General features: G+C 35.0%; 1 protein-coding gene across 1 annotated transcript in view; it reads left to right on the top strand.

Moving 5' to 3' along the window:
* NRG4 (neuregulin 4) overlaps positions 1–20175 on the top strand; it is a 211700-nt gene that overhangs the window by 79646 nt on the left and 111879 nt on the right. The window contains exons 4-7 of the mRNA XM_042943093.1: positions 5251–5356; positions 12026–12154; positions 12817–12882; positions 15601–15716. Coding sequence (XP_042799027.1) covers positions 15613–15716 — 104 coding nt within the window. The 5' untranslated portion in view covers positions 5251–5356; positions 12026–12154; positions 12817–12882; positions 15601–15612. The remainder of the gene's footprint in view (positions 1–5250; positions 5357–12025; positions 12155–12816; positions 12883–15600; positions 15717–20175) is intronic.

Genomic DNA, 20175 nt, shown 5'->3' with positions numbered 1-20175 from the left:
TGCACACTGCCTGAGAAGACTCCCTTACTTCAGATGCCATTTGCAAGTTAGGGCTCCCCAGGCCACCTATTCTTTTGGCTTCAAACCTGGGGGTTCCCATAACCCATTGGGTTCAGCAATTTGCTAGAAAAACTAACAGAACTCAGGAAAGTGCTCTACACATGATTACAGAACAGGACCAGCCAAATGAAGACACCTACAGGACAAGGTTTAGGAGGGTCCTGAATGCAGGACTTCCACGCTGTCTTCCTGTGGAATTAGGACATGTCACTCTCCCAGCATATACATGTGCTCACCAATGAGGAAACTCTACTGAACTTCTGTGTCCAGCATTTTATTGGGATGTCATTACATAGGTATGATTGATGGAATCATTGGCCACATGATTGAACTTAATCTCTGGTGTCCCTTCTCTCCTCTCCTCCCCAATGATTGGACTGGCTCACAGCCCCAACCCTCTAATCACATGGTTGGTTCTTGAATCATCTCATTAGTATAAATTTGTAACCTTGAGAATGATTACAAGGGGCTGATGAGTAACAAAGACCCTCCTATTACTTGGGAAATTCCAAAGATTTACTTTCCCTCCCAGGAACCAGGGACAAAGACCAAATACATTCTTTATTATATAACACATGGTATTGGTTCTCTTTAAACATTTGGTGGTTCTTAGTTGTATGCCTACTCATATTTGAGGTTTATTCTGCTTTCCTCCCTCTAAATGATGTTTCTTAATATTGTAGTCCATCCCCTTCTTCAATCCTCTTGCCACTTGGGCTCTGCCGGTATTCCATCCTGGGGCAAACTTGCACGTTGCCTACTGCTTAGCTAACATAAGTGGAAGATTCAGTAAGAAGGTTTTATCTGCCTATATGTTGTTTTGTTTGTTTGTTTGTTTGTTTGTTTGTTTGTTTTAGTCTCCTAGTGGATCCAGGATACCCTTCTCCTTTTATCCATTGCCTCTAAACACAGAACATTCTTAGAATTTTTCCTACCTTTTACATCAGTCCCTTCCTAAACATATTTAAGCCTCATTCATTTCCTCTATAATTGCCATCCCATCTCTTTTCTTTTAGAGCTCTTAATTTTTTGTTCTGCAGATTACACTATTTATTTTCTTTCACTCATACTTGTTTTTACTTTAAGAAATATTTATTTGTTTTGGACGTAGAGAGAAAGCAGACACATATTAATTTTAGAATTTTGTTCCAATCTCTTTTCAGTTATATTTGCAAGCTGATTATTGCCAATCTATAGAAAATACCTTACTCTTCATATATTCATTTTGTAGTTTGCTACTTTATCCTCTTACTAGTTCTATGACTTTCTTGTTTTATTTCCTTTGGGTTTCCCAATTATATTTTGTTCTTCTCTAATTTCTTTTAGTATATATAGAGTGAGGGTTTTTTTTTTATTATCTCATTAGATACTTCTGAGGCAATATTTGAAAATAGTGTAGTAATGGGTCAGAGTTTTTATTTCTTAGTTCAAAGAGTAGCTTTTGGATTTATTCACTAAGTCTCTTCTCTGTCTCTTCCAGTTTATGATTTTATTTTTAATATCTTCTCTATGCTTTTTTGAGGTTTGTTTTATTGACATGCATGTTTAGCAAATGGGTTATATATCAGTTACTGTTGCAAGCACTCTACATAATCTCTAATCCTCACAGATTCTCTTTCAATATAGGTTGTATAATTCTCATTTTACATCTGAGGAAACTGGCTCAGAGAGTTTAAGTAGCTTGCCCAAGACCACATTACTAGTAAAAGGTGGAGCCAAGACTCACACCCAGTTTTCTGACTCCAAATTCTGTTCATTTTTACTGTTCTAAAGGAAAACATTTAGGACTATGAAACATCTTCCTAGGATACCTATTGTAATATATAGTAATTTTGCATGGTTTGGTGTATTGATAAAAAAAATTTGAAAACAGATTCCCAAAGGTTAGGTTCCAAAATTTTAAATTTTTAATTAATTTTTATTGCATTAAAATTAGAAATTGTACAACTTCTGGTCTTAAGGAATATATGGTAGACACTGACTGCTTCCTTCATAGCCACTCCCCCACTCTTCCTTTCTTGTTTCCTTTATTTGGTATACCCAGATTTTGTTCGGTTATCAAAGTGGTCATCTGTTTCAGGTAATGTTTGGTCCCTTCTGAGCTATAAAGTTTCTGACTCTTGATAATCTAACTCAAACAGGGTGAATCCACTCCTCTTGACAGTGATTGGTTTAGAAATGAGTAAATGATATCATTCTGGCCAATAATACTGGAGGAAAAGTCTGTTAGGTACTCTGGGAAAGTTTTGCTTACTTAAAAAAGACATAGGTAAAGGGAGTTTTTTTAAACCTCTGAATGTCATCTTAGTTATTTCCAGATTGCCATAGCAGTCATGAGACCATGAATATAGGCAGCCTACAAAGTTGGCAGAGCACAAAACCAGAAAGATCCTGGGTCTTTGATGACATCACTTTAAATTTTAAGTCATTTTGCACTTACAGACAGAGCATCTTAACAGATAGAGAATTTATTGAGATTGTGATATGATATGTAACTAAATCATATGTTTTACAAGTGCTAAGCAAGGTATACTTTTTGATTTTAGAGTTAAAAGCAGAGTTTTATAGTTAGTCATATTCTTGCTTTGATTCTAGACTTTTCTTCTTAATGAGCAAGTTACTTAATTTCTCTAATCCAGGGATTGGCCAGCTTTTCTATAGAGTCCAAAGAATAAATATTTTAGGCCTTATGGGCCATACAGTTTCTATGTACCTACTTAACACTGCTGTTGTGGTGTGAAAGCAGCCATATATAAATGAATGAGTGTGGCTGTATTCCAGTGAAACTATTTATATTTGAATTCCTTATTTTTAATGGGTAGGATATAATTTTCACATATCATAAAATATTCTTTTTTATTGTTCAACCATTTAAAAATGTAAAAAAGTACATTTTTATCTCAAAGGCCATACAAAATCAGCCGGAGGGCTATAACACTCATATATACACTCTATAACACTCTATAACACTCATATAGCCTTGGAAAATCTATTGAGGAATAAAAGAGTTCTTGCTCATTTGCTACATGACATTTCTTTATGTAGGGAGGAATGGGCTTGATAAACTGGATTTTTGGAGCATACTGCAAAGCCTTGGTAATTTCATTCCAAAAGCTAATTTATGTAAGTGACAATAGGGGGAAAAATGGAAGCATAAATGTTCTGTCTCTTAAATATAGGTCTCTGTCTGGAGACATTAAGTAGAACTTACTACTTACATTATTTATTTTAGAAAATAGAAGCTGTCTTCCTCTCAGTATCTCAAATGAAAAAAGTCATTCCATATCATAACTGATCTGTTATAAAAGAAGGGGTCCTGCCACTTTGTCCCTTTTGGAAACAGGGCTTATCCAAAGGCACTGACCATGGATGAACTCCCCCCCCCACACACACACACACTTTTTTTCCTCCTAATATTTTCCTCCTAATAATGACTGACAGAGAAGAGGCAGTCCCAACTGCTCAGTCATTTGTAAGAAAAAACCTCACTAGCAGATATCTTAGAAACCAAAGGAAGCAATCTGATTATAACATAATATTAACCTGACTAGAAATAGAAGGATCTTGTTGCAAAAAGCTCTTTGACTGATTTCTATCTCTTAGATTTTGGAATTTTTTACTTTCAACTTTATAAAAAAAAAAAGAACTAATGAATTAATTAGGGCCTGGCAAAAAGAGGTGAGTTCTCTCTGATCTTTGGCAAGAATTCTTAAAATCACTAAATTAGGATTCATGTAAAAATTAAAGGAGATAAATGTAAAGCACTTAGCTTTGGGAATTCAAAAGTTAGCTATTGTTTACTTTTTTTATTATCTTCTGCATCCTTGCTTATTTTATGTCTACTGGAGCTGTCAAAAATTGATAGGTGTAGATAAATCTGTACTACTGTAGTATTTCTATCCATTTCTCTTTATATATAACAGTTCAGTTTATGTACTTTAATGTTATTTGGTATACAGTGGTTTACGATGTTGCATTATAAAATATACCTTTTACTAATATAAAGTGAACTTTCGTTATTCTATTTGTTTTTACCTCAAATTCCATTTTGTCTGATATTTCTATACAACCTAGTTTCTGTTGTATATTCTCATAATTTTAATCTTTGGTTTTGGGTGTTTTTCTCTGAATAACATATAGTTGTCTCTTCATAGTCTTAAGGGTTTTAACTTTTACAGTGGGTGATTTACTAATAATGAATATAAATAAATTAATGATATATCTTTATTTTCCTCCAGTCATCTTTTTTTTTCTGCCTTGGTTCTTTATAACATTTACCATATGATTTATTTCTTTTAATTCCACCAGTATTGTAAAATTAAATATTTGTGTTTAATTCTATTGGTTATTTTTACCAGCAAGCTAGCCAACTTCTCTTTAATCTGTAATTCTTCTCTGTTTGTCAGAATCACGAGTGGAATAGTGAAAACTGTTTTCTGGTTCAAGATTGTGGATTTAGCACATGTGGACTCATGGTCTTGTTTCTTCTTAAATCCCGTTAAAATAGATTAGGTAGATATGAAGAGGTGTCAACTTAAAACAGCAAGGAGAGAAGGAAAGGAAGAGTTAAGGGTTATCAGTAGACATGTGATTTGGCCAGTTTTCTGGAAGATGGAAAATGGATGTTGGTGGATTAAAACCATAGCCCAGAGTGTGCTGTAAGTAGACTGCAGTGAACTGGGAGTGCTACCACCCTGCTCTCCCCTAAAACCGCAGAGGGACTTTCAGGCATAGTCTTACCAGGCAGGACAGAGAGCAAGAGTAAGAAATAGGATTGACTAAGGTAGGGAGGGTGGGAAAGACTTAACTGAAGATAAGTATATAAAACACCTGTGATAATACCCTCCCCGCTTCCTGCATGCAGAATAGGCTGGAGAGAGTGTAGTCAGGTGTATATACCCCCAAGAGAAAAAGAAGTCTCTTCTAAAGAGATTAAGTGAAATCAGTGGGGAGCTAGGACTTGTAGTGTGGGTTGTTGGCTCTGGAATAGGGGTCAGCAGACTTTATGTAAAGTGTCAGATGGTGGATATTTTAAGATTTGCAGGCCACATAAGGTTATGATTTCAGTGGAATATGCCTCTTGTAGTTTTTGTGTTTGTTTTCTATAACACTTTAAAAAGTAAAAGTCATTCTCAGCTCAAGGGTCATACTGAAACAGTCTGATCTGTAATTCACTTCCACCCTGTTTAGGAAGAAGATCCTCCTCAATCTCTCATCTGATGGCTGTGCAGTTGGAAAGCTAGCTCCTTACCAGCTTTTCCTGAAAATAAACCTGCCTGTCGAGTGTTCTCCCTAGGTATATGGAACACCTAATCCTACTTCTTACTCAAGGTGGGAGGTCTGTTGGGAAACAGATCTATTTACAGAACAGCAGAGGAATCCACAGCTCTTATCTAGAATAATCAATCAAGTACTGCAGTTTTTTTTCCTCACATTTACTTATTTTTGAGAGACAGAGCAAGACAAAGTGTGAATGGAGGAGGGGCAATGAGGGTGGCAGGACACAGAATCTGAAGCAGGTCTCAGGCTCTGAGCTGTCAGCATAGAGCCCAATGCGGGGCTCGTACCCATGGACTGTGAGATCATGACCTCAGCCAAAGTCAGACACTTAACTGACTGAGCCACCCAGGTGCCCCCAAGTACTGCAGTTTTAAATATGAGTAGACAACCAAGCCTTACCAGATATTTGAGGAAAAGCAACATAATAGAGAGACCAAGATAAACAGAAAAACTGATACTGGAAGGAAGTAATGTAATGCAGGGCACCAAAAAGAACCTAGAGATATTTTTTAACCAGTGTATTATGAGAGATTTGAATTGTTGTTGAATCCCTAAAATGGGAGCAGCTGTGGAAAATTAATAAGAGAATAAATAGCTTTTTAGAGATTAAAAATATCACTGAAGTTTTAAAAAAGTAGTAGGGATGAAAGGTACAGTTGAAAAAAATCTCCCAGAACATTGATGAAAGGAAATATGACAAAATTTAGACCCAAAGGGGACAAATCTAGGGTGTCCAATGTCCAAATTAAAGGAGTTTTATAACAGGGGAAAATTATCAAAATAAACAATAATAACAGATAAATTTCTCAAGGCTTAAGGAATATGGACATTCCTGTAGAAAGGGACCAAAAATGATTGTCCAGCACTATTTGGGAAATTTTTTTGTGTGAAAATGAGACCAGGTGTCTCAAAAGTTTAAAACACCAAACATAAATTGAAGATTTTAAATACTTCTAGGGGGTGGGGAGAGAACAACCAAACAGGTTACCTTCAAAGTTTTAATGATCAGACTGGAATTGGACTTCTATCTATATCACTGGATACTAGAAGAAAATAAAGCAATATAAAAATTGAAGGGCAGTTGTTATCCATGTAAAGTAATATGACCAGTCAAGATGTCTTAGTTATGCAGGAATTCAAAGTTTCTACCGCATCCTGTTTTCGGAAGTCAGTTGACAAGGTAATGCAGGAAAATAAAGTAAAACCCACAGGAACACATGTGATCTAGGAAGGTGGAATCGGTCCAAAAGATCATTTAAGGGAAATTTTAGAATGCCAGCTGACTTTGGTAGCAGTTCTAGAGAACATTCAGTCCAGATTTGAGCAGAAGGTAGGGGAGAGCTTTGAAAAGAATCTCTCAGAAAATAAAAGGGGACTACATGCAGTAAATTGTATGATTAAGAGCTAAATATTTGAGATGTTATGATACAGCACATTTATTTTTCAGTCTCTCCCCAACCACCCCAAACTATGTAAGAATAGTGTGGTACAAATAAGATGCACATTAAAATCATGCTACATGATTTTAACCAATCTACAGCTTAAGAAAAGAGAATCTATTCTGTGTTGCTGCTGGAAATATCATTAGTGGCCCAGGTATGTGACTCTGAAACAAGAAAAGGAAATGTTATTCTTCATACTGCATGAATTTGCTGTGAATACTATTTACATAGTTACATTAATAAAACTTAAGTTTATTGTTTTTCAACTTTTAAAGTAAATTTAGAGACAGAGTTATGAAAGACTTCATTAGGGTTACATACCAGAATGTAAATGTTAAAAACCTTCATGATGCGGGTGCCATGATGGCTCAGTTGGTTAAGTGTTTGTCTGGCTCTTGATTTTGGCTCAGGTCATGATCTCACGGTTCTTGAGGTCGAGCCCCACTCCATCTGTGCTGTCAGCACAGAGCCTGCTTGGCATTCTTCCTCTCCCTCTCTCAGCCCCACCCCCTGCTCATGCTCTCTCTCTCTCAAGAAATAAATAAATACACTTAAAAAAAAAAAAGAACCTTCATAATGAAGAGTTAAGATACAGCCATCACAGCAGAATGAGGAAGCAGAGGGAGACAAAAGGTAGAAGCAGAGTTTGCAGTTACTTATTTTACATGATAAGGAGTCAGTCCATGAGTTGACTCAATTCATTAAGACATAGAAGTATGTTATTTAAAATTACACATGTAACCAAGAGAAGAAATAAAGATAATGTAACTTACCAAATATTCAAATTAAAAAGGAAGAGAGTAGTGTAAGGGAACAAAGCCTCATCTTTGCTAGCTGGGACTTTGTTGTCTAGGATGCTGATTATAGAAATAAGAATAAGTGTTTTGAATTATGGAGGTAAACACCAGCAAACTGAAAACAGAAACTGTTTAAGAAAATCTTGCCATTGGTCACATTTGTTCTTCTCTTATTTCCTTGATAATTTCTTAATGGGCTCCTTCTGCAACCATTAAATGTTGATCTGGTCTCTGTGTCACATGACACATGCACACTCTGAGCTAGTACATTCACATAAATAGCTTCAGTAACCACCTGTGGAATTTGAATCCCAAGTTTCTCACGCAAACCTCATTTTAACCTAAATGCAAGGTCTGCATTTTCAGACATTTCTTTCCATAGGTCCCAGTAGCACTTGAAATTTAATATGACCTAATGGAAATCTTTATTTTACTCATGAAATCTGTTTTTATGTTCCTTTATTTTTTTATTTATTCATTTATTTTTTAATGTTTATTTATTTTTGAGAGCAAAAGAGACAGAGCATGAGTGGGGGAGAGACAGAAAAAGAGGGAGACAGAATCCGATGCAGGCTCCAAGCTCTGAGCTGTCAGCACAGAGCCGGACGTGGGACTTGAACCCAAGAACTATGAGGTCATTACCTGAGCCGAAGTCAGATGTCTAACCAACTGAGCCACCCAGGCGCCCGATATTCCTTTATTTTTTAAAAAGCTTTGTTGAGGTATTATTATGGAACCAGGCTGGATCGCTGATGGAAGAACGAAGCGGCGCTCAGAGATCTTGGAGGATTGGAAGTTTATTTACATTGATGGGCTTAGGGGAGATGGTCTCTCCAAAGATCTGAGCCCAGAGAGCATAAGCATGGGGCACAATTTATAGTCTGCTACTTCCGCATTAGTGGCAATTGGTGTGTGCAGCAAACGGGGCAGGAAGAAGAACCCAGAAGAAGAGTCTTCAGGTGAGGACTGGAATTCCCTATCAGTCCTGTTGGCCATCTTATAACATAATTTTTCCCTATCAAGGTCAGGGTTTATTATTTTCCCCATCAGTATAATCTATATGCCATAAAATTCATCTATTTTAAGTGTATAATTCAATGACATTAAATTTAGAGTTTATGTAACCTTCTCCACAATCCAATTCAGAACATTTCCATCACTCGAAAAAGATTCTTTATGCTCATTTGTAGTCATTTCCTGTGTCTAGCTGTAGTCCCAAGCAATCATTAATCTACTCCTGTCTCTATTGATTTGTTTTTTCCAAGGATTTTGTATAAATAGAAACATACAACATGCAGTCTTTCATGACTGGCTTATTTAGCGTGTTTTTGAAATCCACTCATGTTGTAACGTTTTCTAATACTTTTTTCATTTTTATTGCTGAATAGCATTTCACTGTATGGCTATAAACATATTTTTTAATCCATTTATCAGTTGATAAACATTTGAGTGGTTTCTAGTTTTAGGGATTATGAATAACGTTCTACATTTTCATATATGTCTTTGTGTGGACGTGTGTTTCCACTTCTCTTGGATACATTCATGGTAAATTTATGTTTAACTTTTTAAGGAACTATCAAACTATTTCCCAAAGTTGTTGTACCATTTTACAGTCCCACCATCAAAGTATGAGAGATACAGTTTCTCCGTATTCCTGCTAGCACTTATTATTGTGTATCATTTTTATCATAGACATTCTAAAGGTATGATATGATACCTCATTGTGGCTTTAAATACGTGTCCCTCATGGATACTCAAAAGTAAGCCTTCATTTCTTTCTTTCATATACTGCTCACTCATTCTCTGGATGTACCTGTTAAGCGTATCTTTAATTCTCTTTCTCATCTTCATGCCCATTGCTTTACTTCTTCACTTTCTTGATTATTAAAATAGCCTCTAAACTGCTTTGCCTGATATCCATTCCTCTGCAGGTCGCAGTCTATTTTCCACATTGCCATCCAAATGAATTTTCAAGAATGCAGATGTGATCTTCTCTCTTCTTTGCTACAAATCCTTTAAGTCTTTAAGATAATGTCTATCATGTGGACCCTTTTTATTTTACGTTATCTGTTCCTGCCACTCTTTCCCCCCACCATCCTGCCTTCCTACAAACCCTTACACACTCTACACACATATTCTGCACAGATCGTGGCCTGCAATCTACCTGTAATTATTTGAGTACATTAGGAATACATTCTTTCTTCTTTGCCTTTGAACATGCTGTTAATTCTGCCTGGAATGTTCATCCATCTCTGTTTATAAGCTCTTACTCATTCTTCAAGGCTCAGCACAAATAATACCTCCTCTTAGAATCTTTTCCTGTTTCTTGGTAACAGTTAAGCTTTGTTTTTGTATATGTTAATATAGTGACATACATAGGTGTCTGTGAGAATATATTAGTATGATTTGAATGAAATTGTCATTTTTGTAAGTCCAAATATGATTTAAATGAGTCAGCCTAAAACATTTTTGTAATTACTTATGTACCTGTCATTTGTTAAAAGCAGTAGGCCACTTACTACATTTTTGTTGATAGGTAAATGAACAAATAAATTGTTCTTAAAGACCAAGACTTTCATTTCGAGTTAAGTTATCTTGAAAAGTGTTAGATTTTTGGGGGTGCCTGGGTGGCTCAGTTGGTTAAGTGTCCGACTCTTGATTTCGGCTCAGGCATGATCTCGCATTTTGTAAGTTCGAGCACTGGTTTGGGCTCTGTGCTGGTGGTGCAGGGTGCCTGCTCAGGATTTTCTGTCTCCCTCTCTCTCTGCTCCTTCCTTGCTTGCGCATGCACTCTCTCTCAGAATGAATAAATAAACTTAAAAATAAAGAAAAATGTTAGATTTTCTACTTTAGAATCACAAAGACTCAAAGGTAAGGTTCATTTGCATTGTGCAAAAATAATACCAAACCAATTTCCAAGATATATCTCTGAATAATACATCTTGAATGTCATGGATGAAGCTACAGATTATTATCTTTCACATTAAGATTTAGTAGTCGTTTTCATGTTAGTGTACAGCATCATAGTTCTGTAGTTCAAATAAAATAATAAAGTTTACCGTTTTTCATAAAAATACCATTTTAAAATGCAAACACTAAATAAACTAACATGATTAATATATACGTATATGTGTATGCATATGTATATATAAAGATTGTAGCTATGTAAAAATTGCCTTTGAATGTGAGAAATAATATGCGATAATGATTTGTTTTCAGAGTATGGGGTTATATGAGTTTATTTTAATACTTTATTAAAATAAAAATTATACTAGTTTCACATCAAGTAGTAATGTCTGAATTGTTATTTTAGACAAGATAACCATCTAAATGTTTTGCATACTTTAGGTAATTATATGATGAAGAACCCTGTACTTCATTTAAACAAAATTATAGTTTTAGTCAACATTTTAAAATTATTTGTGATTTTTGGGGTACATCGGTGGCTCAGTCAGTTGAGCGTCTGGCTCTTGGTTTCTGCTTGGGTCATGATCTCACAGTTTGTGGATCTCACAGTTTGTGGAGCGTCTGACTCTGCACTGGCAGCACAGAGCCTGCTTGGGATTCTCTCTCCCTTTCTCTCTTCCCCTTCCCTGCTCACACTCTCTCTCAAAATAAATAAAGAAACATTAGTAAAATAAAATAAAGTAAAAAATTTATGATTTTTAAAACTCAGGGTTTGCTTAATGCATATATTATAGCTTTACCATAGTTTGCAGGTAGTTTCATTGCCATTAATATTAGTCATGTTCAGTAATTATATTCATTTCAAATTGAACATGATGTTATCTGTTCTGTTGTAACTATTACCTCTTTTTAGTTTTGTAAGTCCTTCATATCATCATTTATATAAATGTCATGTGCTTCATAAGGAAATTCTTTTTTAAAAATACCCTGTGGAAACCTTGTCCGTTAGCTCTCAATTAAAATTCCTTTTCTCCACAAATTTATACAGCGCTCTTGAATTATTCCTACATGAAAAGATAAATAAGGAGTCTAAAGAATGTGGTTTATTTTATAACTTTAAAAATTGGACAGTGATTTGAGAGGGCAGCTTAGTACAAGTCCTTTTATAAATAAAATTCTGCTTCATTTGCAACTCTGAACATGAGAACTGAAAGGGGTGTTTCCCTTGGCTGGTGCCTGACCTCTGTGCACACCTTGGTCTTTGTCTCAACCTTGCCCACACTGCACACTACAGCCATATAAATCAGATTTTCAATTTGTTATAAAATGCAAGGCACAGATATTGTAGTCTGCAGTATTCAAAAACTTTTGAAACGCTGAATATCCAACAAAATTTGTTGTTTGTATGAATGTAAGTTTTTATTGAGGTAAGTCTGTTTGTTTGAAAAAAGGACTCCTGCAGTTAGCTAGTGATTATTTCAAATTAAGTAGATTTAATTTCTCTCTATGTCTCTGTCTTTCTTTGCTTGTCTGTATAAGGCTTTGGGAAGAAACCTTGATATTACACCTGTGTTAATAGGAAGCTGTTGATTGAGATTTCTGTTACAAAGTCTTCCTGTCAGGAGTAAGTCACTTTATAAAACGAAATTGAGAGCTTGTAATCATAAAGTGAGTATCCTTCATCTCTTCATGTGTTTTTTTAAATTCCTTTGTTTCTGTTATAGCAGGTAACTTCACATACATCTTAATAGCTACTTTGCTGTGCCAGATGCCAGATATTTTTTAAAAGGAAAGCATATGTAAATTGGTAAATATAATGTTCAATCTACAGTAAATTTGTAAAAGTATAGTTCTTTTATAAAAGTTTTAAAGGTTCTATAGAAATGCAAACCTTTAAATGCTGTTAAAGATTTTTCCATAGTATATTTTTGGCCATTTTCGATAAACTGAAAATTTGGAAGTTATTGATTAATTCTGTTTAAAAGTCAGATTAGTAATAGGCTTTATGAAAAAGTAAAAAGTCAATTCAGGTCATTCAGTTTCATTTACTGAGTCATATCTTTTATATTTTGTATATACTGAGTCATATACTTTTATACTTTTTTTATATACTGTATTTGTACTTTTTAATATTGATCTTTTAGTTTTTTATGTTCAGATGTTTTTATTGATATGTAGTAAGTATCTAAACAAATAGATAAACTAACTGAAGAATTTTGTCACTAACATATAAATGTCTTCATTTTCATCATTTTAAAATATTTGCTATTAGAATATTTGACTTTTATAATGCCTTCAAAAGATAATTTCTCCTAAATTATTAATTTTAGGTGCTGTTTTTCAATCTTAAACTTTTGACCAAGAATGAAACTGTTTAAAAATTAAGATGCCAACAGGTAACCTCTTGTAAATTTATATGTCAGTGTATGTCACATAGCAATTGAACACTCCCGCAAAAAAAAGTGTGCTAATACAAAGCTATATTTTTCCCCATCTAAAATTGTTCCAGAAATCTGAAATGTTTTGGTTTTGAAAGATCACTTTTTATAGCATGAAACTATTTTATTTTAGACATATTTTGTTGCTTTTTACAAATTGACAAATTCTAGCTTACCCTATATCTGATACCAACTTTACAAAACAGTAAGTGATATCATCATATGTGGAATTTAAGAAGCAAACAGATGAACATAGGGGAAGAAAAGGAAAAATTAGATAAAAACAAAGAGGGAGGCAAACCATAAGAGACTCTTAAATACAGAGAACAAACTGAGAGTTGCTGGAGGGATGGTGGTTGGTGGATGGGCTAAATGGGTGATGGGCATTAAGGAGGGCACTTGTTAGGATAAACACTGGGTGTCATATGTAAGTGATGAATCACCAAATTCTACTGCTGAAACCAATACTACACTGTTAACTAACTTGAATTTAAATAAATAATTTTTTATATTAAAAAAATTGTTTTTAATGTTTATTCATTTTTGACAGAGAGACAGAGAGACAGAGAGTGAGTGGGGGAGGAGCAGAGAGAGAAGAGACACAGAGTCCAAGGCAGGCTCCAGGCTCTGAGCTGTTAGCACAGAGCCAGATGCAGGGCTCAAACTCAAACTGTGAGATCATGACCTGAGCTGAAGTCAGTTGCTTAACTGACTAAGTCACCCAGATGCCCCTTAAATAAATAAATTTTTTAAAAAGGAGTAAATGAGGGGCGCCTGGGTGGCGCAGTCGGTTAAGCGTCCGACTTCAGCCAGGTCACGATCTCACGGTCCGTGAGTTCGAGCCCCGCGTCAGGCTCTGGGCTGATGGCTCAGAGCCTGGAGCCTGTTTCCGATTCTGTGTCTCCCTCTCTCTCTGTCCCTCCCCCGTTCATGCTCTGTCTCTCTCTGTCCCAAAAAAATAAAATAAAAAACGTTGAAAAAAAAAAAAAATAAAAATAAAATAAAAAGGAGTAAATGAAATCAAAGTAACAAAATAGATTGAGAGATAATGCTTCAAGTTAGATGAGCATTCTTTATAGGTAAAATACCAGTAGAAAACCCTATGTGATGATTCCTGTGATTCTGATGTAACGTTAATTGGGATTTTATTTGTTAGCCAAATTATTCCTGAAAAATGGTAAGCATTATCTTATTAAAAGTTGTTTCATTGTAAAGAAGCACACCATTGTGTAAAAAAGAAAAAATCCAGAAGGATTAGTTCTGATTGGTTTACTTTCTTTTTTCCCACCTAAATTATTTTGTAATTCTGTTTTCTTCTTTGTATTTTTATACTTTTATAGTTATAATGTCATGGTGAAACCAATTCTTCTCAAATCTGAAGTAAAAGAAATATTTAAAAATTTTAAATTCTGGTGGTGGAGACATCTGGCTCAGTAGCAATTATATCTTAACAACTGTTGATATTCAGTGGCAAGTAAATGCTAGCTGATTTTTTTTATGCCAAATCTGAGTAATGCCATTTTCTTCACATAAGATGATTCTAGGTCATTTTCTAGACAGTTAGGAAGCAGTAGTGTGCAGTTTTATCCCTCTTAAAGGCTGAAAGATAAAGTGTTCAGCAATTTGTTCTTCTAATTATAAATAGTGATATAATGACTCAGCGAATTCTAGAGATATTTCTAAATTTTTCTATATAATGGTTTTGGAATAAAAGAAAAAAGTTAAAAAAAAATAGGTGTGGGGAAGGAGGTGCAGGATGGAAGGAAGGGACCATGGGAGACCAGGAAGGCAAAGAGATAAAGTAGGATAAAGGAAGGGTCAAAGATAAAGAAGGACGTAAGGATGGAGAAAGAAGGGGGGAGAGAAAGCATGCAAGAAATGGAAGTTTATTTTTTCAATATTCTAAAAGTTTTGGCTGTATATCAAGCAATGACTTAGGTTTTTAATTTTACTTTAGAACTTTAGATGTCTTTTCAGTTATCAGCTGTTACCTAAAATCCTCTTGCAAATCAAAACCTTGTAAGATTACTTTTTGGGTTTTTTGTTGTTGTTGTTATTTTAAAGATTTTATTGTTAAGTAATCTGTATACCCAACGTGGAGCTTGAACCCATAACCCCAAAATCAAGAATCTCGTGCTCTACTGACTGAACCAGCCAGGCATCCCTGGGTTTTGTTTTGGTTTTTTTAATTGTCATATATGAAATATTTAAAGATAATTTTGGAAATCAGAATTTATTTCAATTACATAAATCATTTTCCAACAGCAGTTTTCATAGTTTAATGAATTTGAGACCAAAAGGAAAGATAAGATTTTAAATATACCTTTGGAACAGAGAAACTCTAAACAAAAGCTGTTGCAGAGTCTTAGTATTAAATGAGAAAGGCCACCATTTATTTTAAGATCCTAATCCCCTTTTAAAAATCTAATGAATATAGAGATTCCTTATGTCTGTAATATAACCTATAAATCTGTTATAATTAATGGTCATATCCTTAGGACATATTATTTTTTTCCCTCAAAGGGACAGAAGTCCCTACTTATCAAATAAGGAATAAGATTAAGTTCTTCATTTTGAGAAGCAATTCTTCATTTAATTTTTAGAATCGCCACTTCAGTCTAAGATACTTAGTCCTTTACTTGTTTTATTAGAAAAACTTAATTTGCCTTTCTCTAGTTTCATTTATGTATGTGTTTAAATCACGAAGAGCCCTGTGGTCCCAGTCACAGGTCATTTTGCCTGAATGGAGGGATGTGTTATGTGATACCCACTATTCCCAGCCCATTTTGTAGGTAAGTAAAATGTGCTGGGGTGGGGGAAGGTAATTTTATTTTTTATCAGCTACTAACTTCTTTAGAAGTGATAAATATTGATCAAAAAGTGTAAGATGAAAAAGTGTGAGGAATGCTGTATATAAAACAAAATTATACTTTAAAAACAAACAATGTGGCAAATCACAATCTTGCTCAAAGTGTTTATTTTGGAAATTGGTAGTGATTTCAAGATTAGTATGATTTTTTTTAATAATCCATTTTGGTGAACTCTATGATTTTAGCAATTTAGGGAAGACAGTCTATGTTTAATATTAATGATAAAACAGGTAGAGAATTCATTAATATAAGAAAGCCCAACATCAGGTGTTTGAGTTCAGAATACATAAATACATAACTGTGTTGGTACCAAAACTTACATTTGATATGTTAAAAAGAAAATGAAACATTAAGTTTCTCTAATGGTGTTAAAAAAAAAAAAAGTCTAGGCCACTATTGTTTTAAATAATATATGATTCACTTTGGGAGTATATAGCCAGGTCAGTAAAGGACTTGAAAATAGTACTTGTTTAGCTGGCTTCCTTTGAATTTGGTTGAATGGGATTTAAGGGGGGCATAGTAAACCTCTTTTAATACATGAATTAACAACATAATACTACCAATGATGTCCATAGACTTTAGGGGAGCTGACACTTAAGATCTTCAAGATATTTTGTGGCATGTGCATGAATTACTCTGTTTTTGTTCATTAACTGAGATGAGAGGTATAGAATCTAGATTTAAGATCTTATTGAAGTAAAATTCATATGAAAAATGAAAAATATTGGGATTTGGTGTGGAGGAGAGGAGGCAGAGAAATAATCTCATAATTATCTCAATCCGTTTTTAGAGGTTTTCATATGGGAAATAGTGAGTAGGTATTTTTCCTCTCAAGTTAATAAAATGAAAAAGGAAGAGGATAGAGGAACAAATCAACAATTGCTTTGTATCCCCTAGGTGCCTGTATGTTTTTCTTTTTAAAGTTTATTTACCAAAATGTAATTTATGAATGATAAACTACATTCTTTTTTAAAAATATTTTTTAATGTTTGTTAATTTTTTAGAAAAAGAGACAGAGTGCAAATGAGGGAGGGGCAGAGAGAGAGACACACACACACACAGAATCTGAATCAGGCTCTGGGCTCTGAGCTGTCAGCACAGAGCCTGATGTGGGGCTTGAACTCACAAACCCTGAGATCATGACCTGAGCTGAAGATGGATGCTCAACTGACTAAGCCATCAAGGTGTCCCTAAACTACATTCTTAAAAGTACACAACTGGTGAATTTTGACAAATATTTATACCCATGAAACTGTCACCACCATAACAAGATCCAGAGCATTTCTGTTATCCCACATTTGCTGACCATATTTTTCATGTTTTCATTTCACAAAAACATTAGAGGAAAGAGGGAGAGAAGATGTAAGGAAATAGAAAAATAAAGGGAAAATGAGAAATTAAGCGACTTGCTAAAGGTCATACAACTAGGATTAAATTGAAGAAATGGCCTTTGAAAAGTACAACTCCCAAGTTTCACCTAATCTTATGGTGTATTCATTCTGAATTCTTTCTAATGGGATAGGACATGTAGCATTCATTAAATGAAACTAAAATACTCATCAAAACAAATACATTTAATAATTAAAAGATACTAACATTTTTTTCTTTAATTTACATCCAAGTTAGTTACCATATAGTGCAACAATGATTTCGGGAGTAGATTCCTTAATGCCCCTTACCCATTTAGCCCATCCCCCCTCCCACAAGCCCTCCAGTAACCCTCTGTTTGTTCTCCATATTTAAGAGTCTCTTATGTTTTGTCCCCCTCCCTGTTTTTATATTATTTTTGCTTCCCTTCCCCTTTCCCTTATGTTCATCTTTTTTGTATCTTAAAGTCCTCATATGAGTGAAGTCATATGATATTTGTCTTTCTCTGACATAATACCCTCTAGTTCCATCCATGTAGTTGCAAATGGCAAGATTTCATTCTTTTTGATTGCTAAGTAATACTCCATTGAAGATACTAACATTTTGTATCTTGATTGTAGTGATGGCTTCTTGGGTAAAAAGGCTGTCCTTTCTCCATTGAATTACCTTTACACTTTTGTCAAAAATCAATTGATCAGATGTGGTAGGACTATTATACTCCATTGATCTATGTTTCTATCTTTCATGATTACCAAACCATCTTGATAACTGAAACTTTATGAAAAGTGAAATCAGGTCATGTGAGTCCTTAACTTTGTTCTTCAGCTCATTGATCTTTAGTCTTCTTTTCTAAAAGACTGTATTTAATGTTAAAAATTTCCAACTACATTTTACCTGCATCTTACAAATGTTATAATTTGTTCATTTCTAAGTTAAATATTTTTTCCGTTATGATTTCTTCTTTAACCTAGATGGGGTTTTTTGTTATCCTTTAATATTTATATCTAATTTAATTGCATTGTGATCAGAGTACTTGGTATATCAAGCTGTCTCTGTACTAAAGCCGTGTTTATACTGCACTGAATAAGTTGAGAGAAAGAATTAAGAGTACTGAAATTTGGAGACTCACTGGGATGGGAAGAAACATAGGGTCTTAACTAAGGCTGCTATAGCAAAAAAAACATAGACTGGGTGGCTTATGAACAATAGGAATTTCTCACAATTCTGGAGGCCAGAAATCTGAGATCAAGGTGTCAGCATGATTGGGTTTTGGTGAGTGCCTGCTTCCTGGTTTGCAGATGTATCTGGGTAGATCTCTTGACCAGCAGGTTTGTTTTCAGGAAGACCTGGTAAGGGATCAGCTTTGTAGACCACACAGCCATCAATGACAGAAAGAAGAGCATCTTCTAGAGTAGGATGCCAGCAAATTACAGACTATAGGCCAGATATTTGGGGGGCAGGGAGCAGATTACTTTTGTATGGACCTTTTACTAAGAATATTTTTTGGTTTTTAAAGAATTGTAATAAACAAGCACACCAAAAAATACAGATTAGGGGCACCTGGGTAGCTCAGTTGGTTAACTTGATTTCAGCCCAGGCCATGATCTCATGGTTCATGAGTTTGAGCCCCATGTCAGGCTGTGCTGACAGTGCAGAGCCTGCTTGGGATGCTCTCTCTCTCCCTCTCTCTCTGCCCCTCCTCCACTCACTCTCTCTCTCTCAAAATAAATAAACTTAAAAAAAAATAAAGAAGATTATGCCACACATGGCAGGAAGAGAGAGCTCTCTGGAATCTCTTTTATAAGGGCATTAACCCCCTTTATGACAGCTCTATCCTCATGTTCTAATTACTTCCCAAAGGCCCCACTTAATACCATCACATTGAAGTTAGGATGTCAACATATGAATTTTGGGGGTACACAAACATTCAGTCTATAACACTTAGGTTGTCACTCTGCTTTTGTATTTTGGGCAAATGTATTTTAAGTTTATTTTCAAAAAGTTACCAATGGAAGTGAATGGACCACTTTGCTCATACTGGGTTGAGGAATACATCTAATTTCTTCCTAATCTGAACTTTAATAGTAGTAATTAAAGAATAGTTGAAACTGTGTCCCTGGTTTTATGGTGGATAGGGAAGGAAGCAAAGTTATCATGTTGCACAACAGCAGAAGATTTCTGTGGGATTAGCACCCCCTGTGCAGTATGGATGGTGTACCCTGGAGTTGTTCAACACCTTGGAAGGAAGTGAAGTCAGGGAGACAGAGAGAAGGAAGGAATATAATGGCTAAGGTTTAAATAAAGTTGAATGGCAGAGACATTTTATATCATATGTTAGTTTTAAAAGTAACTGCTTTCCAATAATTTTAGGGCCATCCTTTCTTATATAGCACTATAGGTAAAATAGGTCTGAAGATGATAAACTCACTTCCATCTCAACTCCTACTACTTCCTGTGTTCCCTATTTCTGTTAATGACATCCCAACTGTCTTATCACTGAGAATCTTTGACTCTATCATTGACCCTTGTCAAGTTGTCAAACCATAATTCTACCTTTGTTGTATGTCTCTTATCTGTCTAATCCTCTTTGTTCTTACTATCACTCTACTAGTTCAGACATTTTTAACCCCTCATTGTCTATAGAAATAATTTTCTAACCAATTTTCCTCTTTTTTTAAGTTTATTTATTTATTTTGAAGAGAGAGGGAGCAGGGGAGAGGGAGAGAGAGAATCCCAAGTAGGCTCTGTATTGCCAGCACAAAGCCTGATGTGGGGCTGGTCCCATGAACCACAAGATCATGACTTGAGTGGAAACCAAGAGTTGGATGCTCACCACCACTGAGCCACCCGGGTGCCCCACTAACCAATTTCCTTGCAGCCTAATTCTAATTACTACTTCTGCAGTTTGCCACCCAAACACTTCTACAGCTTTCTCTTCTTCCTTGGTCTGTGTTCTAACTAGAACCATTTACTATTTATGTTAAATGTACTCCCATCCTTTCTTCCTGTCTAT

Source organism: Panthera leo, chromosome B3, assembly GCF_018350215.1.
Source record: "Panthera leo isolate Ple1 chromosome B3, P.leo_Ple1_pat1.1, whole genome shotgun sequence".
NCBI lineage: Eukaryota > Metazoa > Chordata > Mammalia > Carnivora > Felidae > Panthera > Panthera leo.
This window is presented reverse-complemented; position numbering and strand designations above follow the sequence as displayed.